Below are 22,466 nucleotides of genomic sequence, written 5' to 3'. Positions count from 1 at the left end.
GTCTGGTAGCATCCTCTAGCAAGAGGGTTGCAGCAGGTGAGCAGCTCTTCTCCATTTCTCTCTGTCTGTCGCTTCCATCATTCTTAAACCAGTCCATTCCACGATGTCATTATGACTGACATGCAATCTGGTCCATATCCATACGGGAACAAGTGACCTCCATGGTAGCCACTTGCGCAGTTCCGGACCCAGGGGAACCATTGCTGTGCATTGCTCGTCATTTGATCTTTACTGCTCATCCAAACTAGAGAAAAAGTAGAAGCATAGTGGTTTCCCATTGCCTTCTATGCATGAAGAGATGAAAAAAGTAGAAACATTGAAAGAAATCACCCCTAGCCCTCGATTACTCTAATAGCATTGGGGGAAGGAACAAGAAAGAAGAAAAGGATAGAAAGAAATAAGAGTAGGGACCATCCTATAGATAATATAACAGATGTATATTACATGAAATAAGGTATGGTCCAGCATCAGGTACCTCGGGTTCGCCACTCCCGTACTCACTAAAGTGAGCCCTTGACGGAATTATACTTATAAACTAGCTAAATAAGCAAGATGTGGTATTCAGTTTGAAGTACTGTCCCGTTTTATATATCTGCCTGTTCAGACACACACACACATGCAAATATATGAGTAGTACTATCTCAAATCTAATAGTCTTATCTTAATATCTTATCTAAGTATACAGGTTATGTCTCTGCCATTTGTTTCAAAGCTCAGGCTCTATGAGATTGTATCTTTCCTCCTTAATATACATATACACCCTAGAATTAGTTGCTTTACCTTTGAAATAGCCATTGAGCAACAGAGGACTTAAGCCTTTCCAGATACTCTCAGTAAAAAAAAGGCAATCAGAAGGCAACCCCATATATCTGATATATTCTAACCACACACTAGTTAGCAGATAGCTGTATGCTACTTCATATCATCACTCTGCCTCAAATTCAGGTATTTTCATACTTTAGCCTTAAGGAAAGAGTAAATTTCATCATCATGACCAGCATTTGTGCCTAAAACAAATGGGTTCTCTTAAAATCTTTCCAATAAAACAGTTTTATAATAAATATACTTGCCAAAATCTCTGAATAAACCAAAAAAAAAAAAAAAAAAAGATTCTTAAACCAGATTACATGCACACCACTGATGATAAATTAAACTAGCTTTCATAAAATGCCATTATAAAGTTAGAACAGTTTAAAAGTCACTGGGTACAGTTTCTTCCCACTACATATTAAACACAGACATCTTTGTTGTTCGGAGTTCACAGCACTGACTGTCAACTTGAAACCCAGTAATATGGACAGACATGATTGGATTACTATGCTTAGAAGCAACAAACATATATGCTATGTACTACATGATAGCTTAGTATTGTCTGGAAAATTACCACTTCAACAGGCAAAGGCAAACGGAGGGGGAGTTGTTGCATAAGTTTTAAATTACAAGACTTGCTCTCCTCGCAAAAGCTGAATTCCTACAAAATCCTTTTAAAACACTGCAATAAAACTGATGATTTAATTTAAAATAAATTTTGGAATACTGCTTTAAATTCCCTTCAGCCCAAAGATGCTAACTAATGAACAAAAAATGACAAGCCGTCACTCTAGCTGCATATTTTGTGTTAGTATGCGACTTTCTAGTTGATGTTGCTTCACTGTATCACGATGCTGAGTGTGTGTGCATGCACACGCCTGGTGGATAGCAATAGCTTGCCTAACAAAATGTAGCCTTATAAATATTCTTCTCTTCTTCTGCTCATGGCCGGATGAGTTCTTCAAAGACGAATTTTTGGCATTTCTTTCTGTCTGCTGTCTTTTTATGAAGTTCTATTATGGAGTTTAAATGGGTGCTTTTTGTAATGTTGCTAATCCATTTCTTTCTTGGTCTTCCTCTGCTTGGCTGTCTTTCAATTCTACCATTTAGTAGTATGTTTGATAGTCTTTCTAGGTTCATTTTAGAAAGATGTCCAAACCCACTTAGTTGGCTCTTTTTTAGTGCTGTAATTATTGTTTTTCTTTTTGTCCAGTTTGTTCTATTGATTTCAAAAGCATTGAGTTTATCATTTCTTTTTTTCTTAAGATCCAGTATTCTGAGCCATAGTGCTGTAAGAATTATCATTGTTTTATATATCTTTAATTTGAGTTTTTTGCTTAGTCTTTTATTGTTCCCTATTTTTTGTAGTCTGCGTATTGTTATCCATCCATTATTGATTCTATGTTTGATAGTTTCGAAATAGTTAGATCTTCAATGATCACTGATCCTAGGTGATTGAACTGATTTATTTGTTCTATATTATTTTCCTATTTTCATTTGGATTGCTTCCCTTTTTCTTCCTATTACCATTAGTTTTACTAAAATTAATTTTCATATTATATTTGTTACTTGTTTGATGCAGCTTGATCAGGATATTTTCTAATATTTCTTGGCTGTCTGTAGTGATAACTATGTCGTCGGCATACTTTAAATGCATTATATTTCTTCCATTTACAGTTATACCTTCACATGTCTGTAGTCCTTTGTCTAATACTTCTTTTAGGTACAGGTTGAATAAATATGGTGACAATGGACAGCCTTGCATAACTCCTTTTTGAATTACTATTTGATTTGTTTGTATGTTTTTGTAATTCACTATTGCTTGTGTTTCTGAATAGTAATTCTTGATACAATTTACTAAGTATTTGTCGATCCCTCTGTTTTCTACAATTTTAAGAATTTTAAATTATAAATATTAACATTTGTTAATTAATTTAAGAATTAGTCTTTTCCTGTATATATATATACAAGGGCTGAGCTGAAAAGTTCTGAAAAACACCTAGAACATGGTTCTACCTCAATACCTTCATGGTGATTATCAAAACTTTTCAGCACACACCCTCGTATATATATGTATACAGGAAAAAGTACTATACTTAAATACAGCCACACACAAGAAATCTCAAGATCACCATCAAATTCTTGACATGTACCCTCATGTACAGGATATAACAGTACTACTTGAAAAACTTACATCATTACTAACTTCCTCCCCACAATTTTCCTCCAAATCAATCTGTTACCTGTCAAGCCTCCAACATTATCAGATCTTATACATTTCTATCTTCTAAGGCTCTGTATCAGTCCACCTTTATCTTGGTCTAAATCTTCCTATGAGTCTTTTTTCTGGCAGAAAACACTTGCTTTGCTAATCTTTCCTCTCCCATTCTGTTTGACTAATACCACCTGACATTAGCTCTGCTAACACATTTCTGGATGCTAACAATGTCAAGTTCTTTCCTAATATCCTCATTTTTAATATGACATTGTCACTGATGCCATCTGTTCATGCCTCTAATCTTTCTCAGGAATCTCATATCTTTGGTCAAGTGTTTTATTTCTAACCCAGCTTCTCAGATCCATAAGTTAAAATTGGTTTAAATACAGTTAATTTAGTGTTTTGACTATTTCTTTCTTATTCCATATATTTTTATTCAGTTGACTTAATCCCATATCAGCTTTGTTGATTCTGTTTGTCTATTTCCATATTTAATTTACCATCTTCACTAAAAATTGTGCCTAGGTAGCTGAAATATTTTACTTGTTCTATAGGTTCTCCATTCACAATGCAGTTAATATTCTCAATACTTCTGCCTATTTTCATTGTCTTTGTCTTGTTATTGATGACCTTCATACCATATCTATTACAACAGTTATTCAATTTAGTCAGAGAATCTTGCAAACTTGTAGCAGATTTATTTAGAAGTATAACATCATCAGCATAGAGCAAAGAGCTGACATTAACATCTCCAATTTTGATATCATGTTTAATACCACTTTCCTTCATAATATGATCCATATAGATAATGAATAACAGAGGGGGGACATATCCTTGTCTGACACCAGATTTAACATTAAACCATCTTCCTGTACTTCCTTCAATTCTAACTGCTGATTTACAACTCAAATAAAGACTAAGTATTGCTTGATATAATGCCCCATGACACCATACAACTGTAGCATTTTGAATAGCTTCTCTCTCTCTTGGCACCTTGTCATATGCTTTTTTCCAGATCTACAAAACTTAAATACAGATCTTTGTTATATTCCCATGATTTCTCAACTATCTGTCATAAAGCGAAAATCTGATTCGGACATCCACTATTTGGCCTGTATCCAGCTTGTTCTTCACCAAGCTTCTCTTCTACAATCCTTCACAACCATTTCTCAAGTATACTGGCATAAATCTTACCAGGAACACTCAGTAGAGAAATACATCTGTAATTCTCAAATTCAGTTTTATTTCCCTTTTTATGTAGTGGAACTATGAGAGCTCTACTCCAATCATCTGGATTCTTCCCTATGTCCAGGCTTTCTGAACTATGCAATGCAGCCACTATAAGACTTTTATACTTCTATATTTGAGTATTTATGGTTGAATATTATCTACTCCAGCATCTTTCCACATTTTGGATTTTGATGGCTTTTTTTTTTTTAAAGTATGGATAAGCCCTGATCACATGCTTGTTTCATTTAGCAGTTTTTTCGAAGTATTACTCCATACATCAAGGATATCTTTTTTACCTTTATCATCTCTAATTCCTTTTACAGCATTCTTTCCTCCATTTCTACGCATTTTCAATAGCCTCCAGAATATCTAGCTATCTTCCTGATATTTATTTTCAATGTTCTTATCAAAATCTTCCTATAATTTTTGTTTAGATACTTTTGCACAGTGTTTATCTTTCTTACATTTGTCTCTGTATTCTCTAAGAGCACAACTTATTTACCAACAACTTTTGATATGCTTTCTTCTTTTCCTTCACTGCCTCTTTAACTTCCTGTGCCCACTATGAAGTTCTGATATTTTTCTATCCTTGCAGGTAAATTTAATTTTATCCTGCTCAGGACAACATGGTGATCACTTCCAATTTCAAATCCTCTGTACATTCTAGTGTCCTGCACCAGGGAGTAAACATCACTATCAACAATAACATAGTCACTGAGACTTTTCTTATTCCTTGCCTTTTCTCTCCATGTGAATTTGTGTGCATTTTTATGTTAGAACATTGTGTTAGTAAAAACCAGTCCACGTCCTGAGCAGAAATCCAACAGGTATTTTGCTATTGTTATTAACAAATAAACTCTGCTATTTAGATTCCCAACAAGGACCAAGTTTAGTGCCATGTGTCTTGTGACTAGACAGAAGAGAAGAATTTTTTGGTGTGTTTTTTTGAAAAACAGAAGTGTTGTGGTCAGTGGGGAAGACTTTTCCAGAGAGCAGAAGTGTAGGAAATGAAGATGGAGTATAAGAAGGCTGGTTTGATGAGTCTGCAGTTGAACTGGATATGGGTTTTGACTTGAAGCTACTCATGTTCATATATGAGTTCAGGAAAGCAAAGAGATGGTATCAATCATTCAGAGTAGCAGTGCCCATGGTAATAGCTACTGCAGGGAGTCAGTGAGGGAGGAATGATCAACTAAACAAACAAAGCACTTCTGTATATAATTAAATATTGTATGGGTGAGTGGATTTGAGCTTTATAGTGTCAGGAGTTGAGCAGGAGAGAGAGAGAAGTACTTTTTAGATCAGAAAAGAATACCAATTATAGGCCTGATGTGTTTATATCAGGATAGATTAGATGTGAGAATTAATCTAAGGGGAGAAAACTGGTCCTGGTTGTGAAAAGGAATATTGCCAAAAGTAATGGAGAGAGTGGCATGGTCTTTCTTCCTAGAAATGAGACAGAACTGTCCTTTGGTAGCATAAAAATTCACCAGATCACTCATATCACTTGAGAATAGAAAGGAGATCTATGTTTAAAACATTGGGTTACCTGAGCACTACAAGGTTTTGGAAATGCAAAAGAAGAATGAAGAGCACTACGATCAGCAAAGTTATGAATAGAATTGGATGTCAGGAAGAGAGAGAAGAACATTAATATACAGGAGGAAAAGTGCAGGTGACAGCATCGAACACTAGAATACACCAGCATTGACTGAAAAATTTGATTAAAGGAAATCATCCACCATAACCAGTAGTGAACAGGCAGTGAGAAAGCTAGAAATCCATTCTCCAAATGGAAGGAGCACCACCACTGGATGGCAGCTTTTTGAGTACAGGTATCCCTTGTTTAACGCTGATTTGATTATCGGGGTGAAATTAATTGTGGCAATCCCTTGATATATGCGGCTTAAAATTTACCACGCAAAATCATGCTCACGTCACGAGGCTGCTAGCCTCATGGTCGTCCAAATTCTCTTAATGATCTATGTGAGAATGTAAAAGTTTTATTTTTCCCACCAAATACAACATCATTGTGGTATTTGGTGGGAAACATGGGAGTCATTGCAACTTTCAAAGCCTATTTTCTTAAAAAGACATTCTCAAAGGCAGTAGAAACAACAACGGGAGAAAATGGATTACGCTCCACGAATTTTGGAAAAAATTTAACATTAAACACACAATTGAGAACATTCGTGATTCGTGGGAGCAAGAGTCTTCTAGTTGCATTGCCAGAATGCGCTAACGACTTAGGTTGTTTTCAAAATCCTGTGAACAACGTGGTCAAAGAAATCGTTGTAATTGGTGAAGACCTCGGTTTTGATGGTGTTGATGCAGAAGATGTTAAAGAATTATTGGATTCAAATTCAAAAGATTTCAGTGACAACGATCTTCTTGAAATTGAACAACGCACATATGAAGACAACGAACAAATGGAATGTGAAGATGAGGTTCCAAAGGAAATAACAGTCAAAGAACTGGGTGGAATATTTCACAGTTTAGAATCGCCTAAGCAGCAAGTAATGGATATGGATCCAGATGTTTATCGAAGAATGCTTGTTTGCTGAGGCCTGGAGAGTCATTTTGCTTGTTATCGTAGAATTTATGCCAATGAGAAAAAAAACTAAAGCTGTTCAAATGACTCTTTATAACTTCTTTTGATTAAAAAAAATTGCAGTAACTAATGTAGGTACAAGTATTTATTAAACATTTACTTTGCATTCATTTTTTATCTTTCCTAAAAGAGTACCATATAAAATGAACTATTAATACAGTAATCGATCAAGGACGAATCGTACTTTATACCATTGATTATTAGATTTGATTAAGCGATTTTGATATACGCAGTAACATCGAGGGATTAATTAAATGCGTTAATCAAGGGATACCTGTACTGAGGTCAGGACAATAGGACAAAAGCTTAAGAAAAATTGACATAAACTGGGTTTTATATTGGCCGAAGAATTTTAATTGATACTAAGTAAGAAATACTGACACGTTTTGCCAACTTAGCTGTTTGGCTTCTTCATGGTGAATAAAAGAGTTAAACTGTTCATGAAAGAATGAACCGAATACAATTCTATTTGGTTCCGGTAAATGTGTTTAAGTTGTTTTGTATCTCTTTATTCACCCTAAAGAAACCAAACAGCTAAGTTGGCGAAACGTGTCGGTATTTCTTACTTAGTATCAATTAAAATCCTTCGGTCAATATAAAACCCAGTTTACGTCAATTTTTCTTACATTCATATGGGCGAAAATAACATAAAATCATTAAGGACAAAAGCTTGATGGTTGACTATATCCTTTTCTGGGAATACCCAGACTAAAGTTTGCTTCTAGGCTGGACTAGATGTCCGATGAGTAACAGCTTGAATTTTGAAAATGCAGGACATGTATGAGTTCTAGAGTACAAGCTTTTAGTGCAACAGGAGGAATATCATCAGGGCCAGGAATCTTCTCTGCCTTATCTTCAGATGTTAACATTGTACGATTAGGATGTGAGAGCAGTGTAAATGTGGAAGAACAGTAGTTGCATCCCAAAGCCTACCAGAAGGCATGACTGCCATTAAGACAGGGGAGATAAGCTTAGTAAATGTGTATGCTCTGAATATACTTATTACAAGCTGTAATCTAAGCTGAGTGAGAGGCTGGAATTTTGAGTAGACTGCATTAGCACAGTTGTTGGAGAACCGGGGTTCGGATAAAGAGGATTTTGAATGGACTAGGGAATAAAAGCACTCATCCCAGTGAGAATAATTCTGTTATTAAATCAGAGCATATACAAAGATCAGAAGATTAGAAGCAATAATCAGACCATGGAAAATGAAGCATAAAAGTTCCAAAGGTCATCTCCAACTGGCACTACCATAGAATACAAGGCCATGGATGACTGGAAGAAAGCCTGTTATGCCATGAGGAATTAACAACTATAGTATGTTTCGGAGGGGGAGATGGTTAATAAAATGTCCTAATTGTTGAAAGAATCAAGATAATATTGAATACTGGTTGGGTGGTCAATTTGTGTTAAATCTGTGCTGATAGCAAACAATTCAGCTTCTTTACCAGCTTGGTCTGTGAAGTTGGAGAGGAGAAGTCAGTCAGAATCGCCAAGGAAGATTATCTCATTGTTGGGGTAGTTAAATTTTATGTGATTGACTTTCAGAAATAGGTAGTCAAAGAGGTCTTCCAAGCTGTCAGAAGGGAAAATGCAACAAATGAAGGCAATCCTGAGCAAGACCAGATCATATAAAATGAATTCCTGTCCTGATAACCTTTGCCATGGAATGTCAGACATGATAAAAGTCCTGTGTTCCTCCCATACAAAAGGCATTATAGAAGATGTAATGATGACTGCTGAGGCGAGATGATGTAGTACCAGTTGAGGTTAAGTGATAAATAGTATATTGGTTTGGATGATTGTAGGTGGTGGTGACATCACTGATATTGGAATTAAGATCTCTAATTGAAATCAATTTTGAATTTTTTTTATTGCAAAGATTTTTTTTTTTTTTTGTGGGACATTTATTTTAATCTCAGTGGCTCTGGAATTATTTGTATTGTTGATCATGGTTGTGACCTAATGGGAGATCTAAAGAGTATATGAGAATAAAGTGTGTGCGCATGGGAAAGGGGGAGGAACTCAGGGGTCGTTACTCCCTCACAGGGAATAACCAGACTTCAGTCAAAGCATGGGCTCGGCAATTGGCCTCCTGCAATCTGCTTACCTGGACTCTCTCCAAGTACAATCTCACAAAGCAAACAGCAGCAGCAGGATTATTTGCCAGGTTGATTGGAAATCCTCCTACAACAGCCAGCTTGAGTAAACTACTTTATAGCTGCACCTTTACCCACACTGCATAAAGGAAGAAAAAGAGGGGGGGGGGTATAAACTCTACTCTAAAGATGGAAAAGGCCACTTCACACTTTAAAAAAGTGGGGCAGTGGTATTTCACTAGGCAATGAGAGACATCTAATCTAGAGATCTAATTGGCATTTCCTTCAATTAGGACAGTTATGTGTTTAAAGCAGCAGTACTCACCTCACCAGAGCCCCCATTTTTCTGGAAACAGGCCACATCACGGAAGATGGCTTGCAATAAATCCTTGCCAATCCATATACTGGTAATCAAGATGAAATGATAACAAACTTTATAGCTCATTGCACAGACATGGCAATCTATTTTCCTCTCGACATTCTCTCATATTTTTATTGATTGCTTTCTAACATATGAATATTCCAAGTAGCCAACATACCTTTGTACTCAATATTACTAAATATTATTATTATATGAGACCTCCAGGGAGTCAAGGACTCATCGAGGGAGGCTATACATTACCTAAACCAGCTGTCATACCTTCCCTTAAACTCAATCACACTAAATGCACCACCTGTAAAGGCAAACTATTCCACTCACTCTTTGCTCTGAGAGAAAAACCTAGCTCTTATCATTTCTTGACAGCAAACAAACTTAACTTCCATGATGTCAAGTGTTCACTCCCCACTTTCCTTATAACGAAAAATTTCATCAGATGACATCATACAACACACATTCAGAAGTTTATAGACCTTTATCATATCATCACTCTTTCTTTACAAAAATGAAGTGGATATTAAATCCAGCATTATTTCATAGCCGAATACAGAAACTATAAAATTTTCATGTGGAATTTGACCAGAGAACTTACAAGAATACACTTGCCAGCATTTACAAGTTGCCCTAGCCTGGCCTAATAGGGAGCACGACCACTAGCATCCATATATTTGCCTCGTACTGATCCATTTTGATAGGGTTTCACTGTCCTGACAGCTGTTTTGAACTTATTGGTTCATCCTCAGAGATCAGGCAGAAACCTTAAGAGAGCAAAAACTCTCTTGTAATACTAAGGAACTTGAAATGTTGGAGAAGCATATTTTTCGTAAGCAAACTCTCGGTTGGAACAAAGTATTTACTAAAATAAAGAGCCAAAAGGCTTCAGTTAAGTGGATATGAAATAATGCTGGATTTAATATCCACTTAATTTTTGCATTGCCGAACTGAAGCCTTGTAGGCTTCAGTTCGGCGATTACATTACAGTCTGTAATCCATATAATCAACCAGGAGGTAACTTGTTAATGTCTATACACAAATACCAGGAACAAAAATAGTTGAATTTGTTGCTTTAGCGAACATATTGTAGCCTAAGACTGTTGGCATTACAGAAATTTGGTTATCAGAGTCAGATGTAAATGGGATGAGTCTACAGGCTACAGTACTTTTAGGGAGAACAGAACAGAGAGGAGGGAAGGGGGAATTACTAATGATATGTGATGATTTGAGCCCCGTTAGAGTAAAAATGCATCACAGCAATAATAATTTTATAATGTGATCCATATAGATAATGAATTAGAGTGGAAATAATGTGAATCCTTGACTTACCCTTGATTTTATACCAAATTCCAGTATTTCCTTCAATTCCAATGGCTGATTTACAACTTAAACATAGACTATATGTGTTCTGTATAGTGTTCCATTTACTCCATATAACAGTACTGTTTTGAAAAGCTCTTGCCAGCATGGTTAGTGTATCTGCTCTCTAGCCAAGAGGTTGTGGGTTTAAATTCCGCCAAGGGCATGAATGTTTGTGATTGTCTTTCACCTTCATACATTCATTTATACAACTATATAAACATTCTCCTAAGATGGAGTGAATCACCATGGTAGAAGTAGACCCAACTCTCCTGCAATAGGAGAGGCCTTTACCCAGTAGTGGGAAAGATATATAATCTGGAAGAAAGAAGATCACCTCCCAGATCTGAAAAGTATGACTTTTCAGATCTGGAAGTTGACCCATGATTTGTCAACTATTTATCATAAAGTGAAAAGGATTCTGACAATCTGTATTTGACCCAAATCTAACTTGTTCTTCTAGTTATTTCTTTTAAACAAATTTTCTCCTCTTTTCAAATATTTGCATAAATCTTACCTGGAGCACTTAGTAGAGAAATAATTCTCACATTCAGTTTTTATCCCCTTTTTTATCAACGGGAACTATGACAGCTGTACTCCAATCACTTGGAATTCAACTTCTAACTAGGTCCTCTGAATTATGCAAACATAGCCACTGCAAAACTCTTATACTCCCATATATGAACATTTCTGGTCAAATATCATCTATTGAAGCTGCCTTTCCACATTTCAAGTTTTGATGGCTTTTTCTACTACTGTTTAGTCACTGCTTGTTTCAGTTAACATTTTTCGAAGTAATTACTCCAGACATCTAGCATATTCTTCCATCTCTGAATTCTTTAAATAGCCTCCAGATCATTTTCCTGATATTTATCCTCTATATTCTTACCATGACTTGAATAGCTTCTTTTACACATTCTCCAGATTTCTTTCTTTACTTTTAGATTTTTCTCTGTATTCTTTTATGGCATCTGCCAAATAAGTTGGCAGATGTCCTAAATCTTTGGTATGCTTTTTTCTTTTCCAAGACGACTGCTTTAACTTCTTGTCTTTACCATGGCATTCTTATTTGTCTTTCCTTGCAGACGACTTCACCACATGCCTCCCTAGAAGAATCAATGAATGTTTTTTTTCAGAGTGTGTGACTGAGACTGTTCCTAATCTTACTTGCCACACAGTGAAAAATGTTACATGGTAAATCATTGCTCGGTAAGTTCAGTGAATTGAGTCTGAAGTTTGGATCAAGGTGATTATATTCTCTGTATTATACTGTTGGATGCTATTTTTTAGTTCTTGTTCAGATCTTTCTTCAATAATGTTTGTATAGTTCAATCTTCAAAAGAACATACTGTTCTTTTCAATGCGATATTCATTTTTATCCTACTGAAAACTAAGGGATGGTCACTTCTAATCTCAAATCCCCTGTATACTGATCTCCTGAACCAGCATGGAGATATCACTATCAACAATAATATAGCGAATGAGGTTTTCTTGTTTCTTCTCTCCATGTGAACTGATGCACGTTTTTATGTTGGAACATGGTGTAAGTAATGACTAGTCTATATCCCAAGGAGAAATCCAGCAGATACTTATTATTATTAGCCTTGTATTTTTCTCCAAATTTTCTCAGAACATTTCTGAATGCCTGGTGAAATTCATTTCCTACTCTCCTGTTTAAATTTTCAATTATTACTTTTACCATTTTATTTATGTCAGCTGCCTGCTCTTATAATTTGAAATATTCCTCCACTGCTTCCTTAGGAGAATCTTAGGAACCACAGGCACAAATAAGTTTCATTGTCCATTTCCTCGTTTTGAAGGTTTGACCACATCTCTCTCTCTCTCTGAAACTGCCTTCCAATGAAAAGATTTATCACCACATTTGGTTTTGAATTCTACTGCTATTCTTTCCTTTTCTTGGTCATTATTGTCAAAATATATCATTCTATATTTATTATTTAGAGAGATTTCAGTGATGACAATTATGTCCACCTGGTATTTTTCCAGTTCTTCTGCAAGTTCAATTGAATTCTATTGCTATTCTTTCTTGTCTTGGTCACAATTGTCCGAATATATATCATCCCATACTTATTATTTAGTAAGATCTCACCTATTTTTCTCTTCTTTGTTTCAGTGAAGCCAATTATGTCCTCCTGGTGCTTTTCCAGTTCTTCTGCAAGTTCAATTTCCTTTCCATTAATACTCCTTATATTGAACATAGTTCAGAAGACCCGAACTATCTTCAGTTCTGATTTTGGGTTTGTTTTTATTCCTTTAGATGTTTAACTTGAGTATGCTCTGCTAGCTGACTTTTCACTGCTTGTCCTAGTTTCCTGACAAAAACAGCAGGGCCCTTGTTTAACCTGGCGTCCCAGCCAATATGAAATCTCATCATGTTGTACCATCATATGTATTTTTGATTTAAGCCAACAGTGAGTAGTTTGGTTGACTTAGTCCCAATTTGCCAGCCTATCCTCGTTTATTCAGTATCCAGTGCTTATCTACTAATGGGGGCAGACTGAAAGTGAAGATTGAACAATGTCACAACCCGTTATCTGCATTCCTTAAAGGCAATGTGGAGTTGTCCCCCCCCACCCACCCCCCACCAAAGTAATCTGGCTTTAACCCTTAAGCGATACCCATCCAAGAAGAACTCATATGCAGAAATGGGTGGTAGACAGATAATCTATACATTCCAAGAAAGACCAACATGGATTTACTAAAAGTAGGTCAAGTTTAGCAATTTTCTCAAATTTTATAATAATGTTATGACTGAGTTATGTAAAGGGAATGAATACACAATTACTATTGGACTTTGCTAAGGCATTTACAGAATACCACATGAAATATGGTATTCTGTAAATGCCTTAGCAAAGTCCTGTAAAAATACTTACTTAATTTTAATTATTTAGATTAAGGGGATGTTAAATCCCACATTGTTTTAAAGCCGAATAAGAAACTCAGAGATCGGAATCAAAGCGTTTCATGCCGAATACAGTGACTATAAAAGTATCGGCGACTACTGGCATAAGCCAAAGCACATAGTCCAAGTACGTAGTACAAACTAGGGCAACTCGTAGCAAAGGTGGGGAAAGTTCTGATCGCTATTCTTAGTATTTCCCATAATGTAAAAACCCATCTCCTAGGAGATGTTTGATGTTATACATTATGGTGGGAGGTCACTACCCAGACCAGTTTGGATCTTTATTGAGATCTCATCAGTGAGTAGCTAGACCAAAGTAATACTAAGGGTATAGCGAAAAAGAACTTATATACTCTGCTATATGAGTTGTGAAAAAGGTACACATAAATTATTTATAATAAAGAGCCAATAGGCTTCATTTTGGCAATGTAAACATTATTTAGATTAAGGGGATATTAAATTCTGTACTTGTCTAAGCACGTAGTACTTGGACTATGTGCCTTAGCTTATGCCAGTAGTCGCCAAAACTATACCAAAGTAATACTAAGGGTATAGCAAAAAAGAACTTATTGCTATACGAGTTGTCAAAAAGTTGCACCCATAAATTATTTAAAATAAAGAGCCAATAGGCTTCATTTTGGCGATGTAAATATTATTTAGATTAAGGGGATATTAAATCCCACATTGTTTTAAAGCCGAATAAGAAACTCAGAGATCGGAATCAAAGCGTTTCATAGTCACTATGTTCGGCATGAAACGCTTTGATTCCGATCTCTGAGTTTCTTATTCGGCTTTAAAACAATGTGGGATTTAATATCCCCTTAATCTAAATAATATTTACATCGCCAAAATGAAGCCTATTGGCTCTTTATTTTAAATAATTTATGGGTGCAACTTTTTGACAACTCGTATAGCAATAAGTTCTTTTTTGCTATACCCTTAGTATTACTTTGGTATAGTTTGACAACTTGTATAGCAGATGAGATCTGCTATACGAGTTTTCTTGAGATCTCAATAAAGATCGAAACTGGTGCCACCATAGTCACTATATTCAGCATGAAATGCTTTGATTCCGATCTCTGAGTTTCTTATTTGGCTTTAAAACAATGTGAGATTTAATATCTCCTTAATCTAAATAATGTTTACATTGCCAAAACGAAGCCTACTGGCTCTTTATTTTAAATAAAATACTTAATTTTTTTTTTTTTTACTAGGTCAAGAAATGCTGCTCTAGAGAACAAACATGGTACTTTTTTTTAAGGCCTCTGTTAAGCTGGATGGTCTGATACTGGACAATGAAATTCATCTCCCAACCCTGGTATAGAGATCAAACATAATGCCGTCTAAAGCCACTTCATCCCTCCAATAAGTGCAAGTAGACCGTCTCACACTATGCGATGAAATTCATCTCCCACCTAGGTACAATCACAAAAATCCATGCCCATTAATGGTTTGCACTATTTATCCATGCTACTTTAACTGTTGTATGCTTCACATCCATATTTTGTTGAATGTAAAATCACGTGCCTTGCAGGGAGATTAACTGCAATTTGCTGTATTTAAATAAGGGAAGGAGAGAATTAAGTTTATGAATTACTTCACTGTAAATATTACAGTTGACACTTATTATATTATAACAAACTGCTGAAAAGTTCCAATGAAACAAACCACAGGTACAGTTCTATGCTAAAAGAAATTCACTATAGCAAACTATTCCATAATAAACTGTTCCTGTGGTCCTACAAGACATGACTATTACAGAAGAATATAGATCCACTGGCTCATCAAGGAGATTTATTCTGATCATTATTTGAAACAATGCTTATCATCTCTCTCCTTAAACTCATATACTGACATAGTACTCCCAACAGCTTCTGGAAGCCTATTCTCTTCTGTCATGTATTGGAAAATGTCTTATGCATTATTCTACTCCCCTTGTTTCTGGTTATCAACTAAACTTTCTCCAAGACACTCAGGCAGCTAAATATAGTCACATCAAAGCATTACATGAAGAAATACCAACTTCCTTTCTTGAATGTATTCCTCAACACTCAAGTGATCCTTTTAACCATTTTGCCCAATTTTGCAATATGTTCTCTGAACTTCAATTCTTTGTCCATCATCACCACTCCTAGATCTTAGGCTTAAAATCTCACTTGACAAAATGTTGATTTAGCCAACTGTTTATTCCATCCATCAGCTAATTGGACATCAGATACTATATTGTGACTCCTTTCTTGGTAATGTTCCACACCAGACCTTGTCAGGTGGTCCTGTCATATGCCTTTCTGGAGACGTCAACTCGTATGATCTTCATAGAGTTGACGTCTCCAGAAGATCATAAAGTTGATGTCTGTCAACTCTGTAATCACTCTGAACACACCATCCATCCATCTCACTGAAGTTCTACCCCCTTCCTGTTTTTCCAAGAACTTTACCTTCTATTACTGTTTTGAGAAGTCCTCCTTCCATCCCTTCAATGTGTTTGAAGTATTTCAGCTTTATTCTGTCAATATCTTTAAGGAGTATTAAAGTTCTGCCAATCTTTTCTAGCACCCATCCATTTGACTGCCTTTCAGCATAAGATATCCTCAGCAGCCTTCTGTAACCATATCTCAAAAGCAACTATCCTTTTCTTATCAGACTTCTTTAGTTTCCAGGTCTCACATCCATAAGTTGCTGTTTGAAAAATAGCTGTATCCAGAATCCTTCCAGATTTTAGCCATTCCTAATCTTCTTCTGATGTTTTCTGAACAGCAATTCTTGATATTAATAATGGAAATCTTGAAATTACAAGATTTTCAGTCATTTCAGATTACTGAAAACCTGCCACCTATCCTAATTCCCGTGTTAAAGCCCATCCAACACTTCACGCACGATGTCCTCGGCATAGATACTAAACAAATGAGGAGAAACCCTTGCTGACCTGAAGCCAATCCATGCCTGTCTTCCTGCTCACTATACAAGTTAGCTATCAACCTTATAAGGTGTTGAGGAAACCCACAATTTCATACGATGAAGGCAGCCAAAAACTTTGGAATACTCTATGAAACACATTATTGTAGGAAGTCTAAATTCTTTATACTTTTCAATGATCTGTCTAATGTAAAAAATCTGATCTGTGAAAATAATAATAATAAAGAAATTTCTAGCTAATTTATTACCCTTCTGCTAAACTAGGAGGCTGGAGAATGTTACTCATATTAGTAATGGAATTTCATTAAATATAATTATCAATGACTTTTGGTTTTGGAGTGCATTTGCTTGATATCCTTAAATTGATGATAAAGATACTTTTCATTAGAAATGATAGCCTGCAATCCTATTTTTATTTTGGAATCTTGTATCTACCATATGGGTTTGAGAACTACTTCTTATCCATAGTTTCTCTTAAATGGATTGAGAACTTTAGCAGCTTAGTGTTCTTTGCCGCCTCTTAATCTCTTTGAACTGTCTTTTGTTAAGATATTTTATTACTTAGAATCAGGGATCAAAACGGGATGCCTAGTTGGGAACTATAGGAGTCAACAAGATCTGTAAACCATCATCTTTGTTGAAATTGGGTTAGTTTTTTATGTTACGCCCATACACAAGAAGTTGGTTATCAACCTATAGTACATTAGTACTACCATGTATGGGTAGTTGGTTGGGAAAGGAGGAACTTGTTTACATTTGATTTAAATAACTGTAAATTGTATTCCTTGGCAAACCCAGCAGAGGGGAGGAGACTTCCACAGTCCAGCAGATGCAGGGATGAAGGAGGAGGAAAGTAACTTGTTCTGTTTGTTTCTAGGTGTACTGTGAAGGGATGTTGAGCAGCAGATGCACATGTTCCAAGCTTAGTATTGAGTGGAGGAATTATTGATGTTATTTCAGATGAGCATTTCCCATGGAAATATTTGTAGAATATACATATTGCAGAAACAAAATGTCTTTGCAAAAGTGGGGGGGGGGGGGGGTTGGTAAGAGATGGATCATTAATAAGTCTAAATACTCTCCTATGTATTCAGTCAAGCATTTTGAGGGAGCTTTTAGGGGTCCCCATCCCATATGTCGGAGCAGTATTCAATAGCTGGGTGGATTTGTGATTTGTATAGTGTTAATAGCTATTCAGGGGAGAAGCAACGTCTTGAGTGAAAGAAAAATTCTAGTTTTTTTGAAGCTTAGGATGCAATGGTTGTGATGTGTTTATGCCAGGAGAGGTTTGATCTGAATTCCAATAAAGGAATCTCAAACTGTCTGGAAATTTGGGTATCATCAAAAAGAATAATGAGAAAAAAAATGTTATTTTTTTATGGAAAAGAGGACAGAACTGGATTTTATTAGCATTGAAATTGATGAGGTTATCCGAATCCCATTGGAGGATGGCTTGGAGATTGGAACTGAGGGTGGTGGTTGATGCTCTGTAGGCTGAGGTGAGTTGTGTACAGTAGGGTTTATCAAATGAAAGTGAGGAATGTAATGTGCTGTCGTCTACAAAACTGTGTATTGGGTTGGAAGTCAACTGAAGTAGCCCATTGATTTATGGGAAGAGGTTTGGTGAGAGGACAGAACCTAGTGGAACCCCAGCATTAGTTGAATGGTGAGAGGACAGGGAACCATCCACCATCACACTCAGTGTACGTCCAGGCGGAAAGCTGGCAATCCAACTACAGAAGTCCTAGGACAGACCAAATGATGGTAGTTTGCTTAGTAAGCCTTTGTGCTAGACCTAGTCAAAGGCTTTGGAGAAATTAAGTGCAACCTCTTGAGATTTTCCAACCTTCTCCGTGGCGTTTGTCCAGAGATGGTTGACATATGTGAGCAGATCTCCTGTTGATTAGCAGTGACAGAATCCATACTGGCGATCGTTTATTAGATGGGTGTCTTCAAGGTAGTGTAGACGATGGTAATTGATGATTTTTTTCCATTACTTTAGATAGGACTGAGGTAAGCGAGATAGGGCAGTAGTTGGACGGCAGTGACTTGTCACCCTTCTTGGGAATGGAATATATGCCAATTTCCAGTTTGTGGGATAGATTCCAATGGAGTAAGAGAGTATATATAGGTGACATAGGATAGGAGTCAGTTCTGGTGCACACCCTTTCAGGACAATTGGGGGAATGCCATCAGGGCCAGGAAATTTTTTTGTGTCCAATTTGGACAGTATTTTTCTGATCTCATCCTGGCAAAAGGATATAGGGGCAGTGTATGTTAGGTGTCTGGAATGGTTGGGGGACATTTACCATCATCAGTTATGCATGCATTGGAAGCAAAGTGTGAAGTCAGAAGATTGGCTATTTCTGTGGGTGATGATGCAATAGAGTTAATATGATAAGGGTGGGAATAGTGTTAGGCAGAGGTTACAGCCAGTTGCTTGGCTGCCATTTGGATAGGCTGCTAGTTTCCTGCTTTTTGCTCTTTTGAACTCTGTTTTGGAAGCAAAGTTGATTAAGACTGAAGAGGATTCTTTAAATTTGCCCTCATACCTATCTTGAAAATGCCTGTTTAATTAATTCTGTGGAGGGGTGGGGGAGAAAAATATCAACATACCAGATAAATGTAATGTGTTGTTTGTACTTCTCTTAACAGAACAGTATTCCACAGGCAAGTTACAGGTCTACCTTGATTTGAGTACACACTGGAGTGGAGAAGCTGAATAAACTTATTTAGTTTATTAACATTTCTGCAGAAAAGTCTGATAGTCCTAACTTTTATATGAAACGTTCTTATGGAAACTGAAAACAGCATTACATTATTAACTTAACAGATTACTAATGTACTTGAGTATCTCAATAAAATATTCTTCTTTTTAAAATTTTTAGATGTCTGCATTACATATTAACCTTGAAACAGTCATGGCAAGTTAAAATAATGTTTGTTAAAAAATGTGACCAGTTTATAACATTCTCTCACTAACATACTTTTAAAAGGACTCTGTAACTATGTCCAAGTGGTTAAAAACATATAAACTCTATAGGTAAAAAGGATCATCCTAGTAAAGGCAATTTACTTCTTTAATTTTTTATGTTTTATGATGGTTTAATGTTAAATGGTGTGAGACAAGGATGTACATTATCCCCTCTGTTATTCATTATCTATATGGATCACATTATGAAGGAAAGTGGTATTAAACATGATATCAAAATTGGAGATGTTAATGTCAGCTCTTTGCTTTATGCAGATGATGTTATACTTCTAAATAAATCTGCTACAAGTCTGCAAGATTCTCTGACTAAATTGAATAGCTGTTGTAATAGATATGGTATGAAGGTCAGCAATAAAAAGACAAAGACAATGAAAATAGGCAGAATCATTGAAAATGTCAACTGTGTTGTGAATGGAGAACCTATGGAACAAGTAAAACATTTCAGCTATTTAGGCACGATTTTTACTGAAGATGGTAAATTAAATATAGAAATAGACAACAGAATCAGCAAAGCTGGTATGGTGGGAAGTCAATTGAATAAATTCATATGGAATAAGAGAGAAATTAGTCGGAACACTAAATTAGCTGTATACAAGACAGTGTTCAAACCAGTTTTAACTTATGGATCTGAGAGCTGGGTAAAAAGTAAAACACTTGGCCAAAGACTAGAGCCCGCAGATATGAGAGTCCTGAGAAAGATTAGAGACGTGAACAGATGGCAATATCATATTAAAAACGAGGATATTACGAAAGAACTTGACATTGTCAGCATCCAGGAATGCGTTAGCAGAGCTAATCTCAGGTGGTATGGTCACTTAAATAGAATGGGAGAGAAAAGATTAGCAAAACAAGTGTTCTCTGCCAGGTTGGCAGGAAAACGACCCAGGGGAAGAAGACCAAGATATAGGTGGACTGATATGGTACAAAGTGCCTTAGACGATAGAAATATAAGATCTAATAATATTGGAGTCTTGACAAGTAATAGACTGATTTGGAGGAAAATTGTAGATAGGAAGTTAGTAATGATGTAATTTTTTCATGTAGTACTATCATATCTCCTGTACACCCCTTGAGGGTACATGGCAGGAATTTGATGATGATGAATTTTTTATGTTGCCACTGTTCTAACACATGGCATTTGATTATATCTGCTAACCAAATGTTCTGACTTGTTTAAGTATTTGATGTTGTACAATTATTTTCAATTATTATCTGTTCCTTACTTTCAATAAATTGTTTTATATTTATGTGTTCTTCACTCTATTCTTTTTCTTCTTATATTAATTATTATTTATTTTTCTTACCTTACAAACAGAATGTCTTTTCTTCCTTGAATTTTCAGTTGCTCCTTTTGGTGTTCTAAAGCAAGTGCTTTGGCTCTGGCTTCTAAAAGTTGCATGTTATCTTGCACCGGTGCTGTTTCTGGAAAAGCTTTAATATGGCAATATTATTTTAATCAGAATTCTCATTCCTTTCAACTATATCAGGCCACATATAAGCTAAAGCAATTAAAAAAAAATGAAACAAATGATATATGTATAGCATTTTAGCCAATAAAATGTAGTGTACTGTTCAAAACAGTACACTACATTTTGTAAAAAATGTAGTGTACTTGTGCATCATGCACAAGTTTTATGTATATATCATATTATTAATCAAATGTAATTTCTTTGACATATGACTGTTTCAAAAACAGAATATGTTGCCCCAGCAGTATAGCAATATGGCTAAGTACACATTACGATTGTTTGCATATAAATGTTATAAAACATTATAGCTTATACAACCTATCGGTGATGTATGTACTCTGGACATAATCTTGATTTTCAGTTTTGGCACAAACAATAGTCAAGGTGAAACCAAAATTAAAACGATTTGTCAAACTTTTAGTAGAGTTACAAAACTCTAATTCAGCCAGTGCAGAATATTAATATAAAATGAGTTCAAATCGCTTTGTTTTGTCAAAATTATTATGACTGAAATCAAAACTGAATCACATTTGTGTGTGCTTCCTAAATCCAAAATTTTTTTAAATTTTGCCAGCCAGAGCAGAATTATTGCAATATATAATTTCAACACATTTTGCTTCTTGGTGTCCCTGCAAAAACGACCCAGCTGAATACAAAAATTAGGATAGTATGTGGCAAATTTTAAAGTGATATATAATTATATATCAAATTTAAATAAAATTTTTCTGATAAGAGCCTTAGTATAACATATGTATGGATTGGGGGGGGGGGGGGGGGAGTGCTGCTTCACCTTATAAGTTTTCCTCTAAATTAATAAATTAATCTCTTATTATCAGGTCATATATTTTTTTTTCTATGATATCACTAACTGCATTAATCCACCCAGACTTAGTCTTGCTCTGGATCTTTTTCCTTCTTTCAAACAATGTTAACTGTTTTGTTAACATTTTCTCCCATTCTCTAAAATGAATATAAAGTTGAATTCGCTCTGCTCACATTCCTGAATGCTAACAATGCCAAGTTCCTTTTGATGTCTTCATTTTTAATGATTTTGCCACTGATGCCAATTGATCATTCCCCTAATTTTTCTCAGAATTTTCATATATGTTGGTCTTATCAACTTTATTTTTAACCCGGTTCTCAGATTTCCAAGTTAAAATCACTGCATGCTGTCTCGAACATTACTAGTTTAGTGTTGTTGCTAATCCCTCTCTTATTCTATTTCAACTTTGCTGACAACCATACCAACTTTGCTTATTCTTTATCTCTTTTCTTATTTAAATTACCATCATTTGCAATCATCATTACAAACTGTGCCTAAATAGCTGAGATGTTTAACTTTTGATGCAGCTTATGTTTTCAATGTATCAGCCTATTTTCCATACCACATTAGTTACAGTAGTATTCAGTTTAGTCTATAGTGAATACTTGTACTGACTTCATTTAGGAGTATATCATAATCTGCA

The 22,466-nt window shown here is 35.6% G+C and overlaps 1 protein-coding gene across 2 annotated transcripts in view; it reads right to left on the bottom strand.

Annotated features, from left to right (window-relative positions):
• fand (Pre-mRNA-splicing factor SYF1 fand) overlaps positions 1–22,466 on the bottom strand; it is a 425,180-nt gene that overhangs the window by 6,723 nt on the left and 395,991 nt on the right. For both annotated transcript variants that reach the window (XM_090399826.1, XM_090399816.1), the window contains one exon: positions 20,836–20,962. In XM_090399826.1, coding sequence (XP_090255952.1) covers positions 20,836–20,962 — 127 coding nt within the window. The remainder of the gene's footprint in view (positions 1–20,835; positions 20,963–22,466) is intronic.

The sequence above is a fragment of the Typopeltis vanoorti genome, chromosome 1 (genome assembly GCF_054136105.1).
Source record: "Typopeltis vanoorti isolate ZY-2024b chromosome 1, IOZ_Tvanoo_1.0, whole genome shotgun sequence".
Lineage (NCBI taxonomy): Eukaryota > Metazoa > Arthropoda > Arachnida > Uropygi > Thelyphonidae > Typopeltis > Typopeltis vanoorti.
Note: the sequence above shows the minus strand (reverse complement) of the source record. Positions and strands in the feature narration are given on the sequence as shown.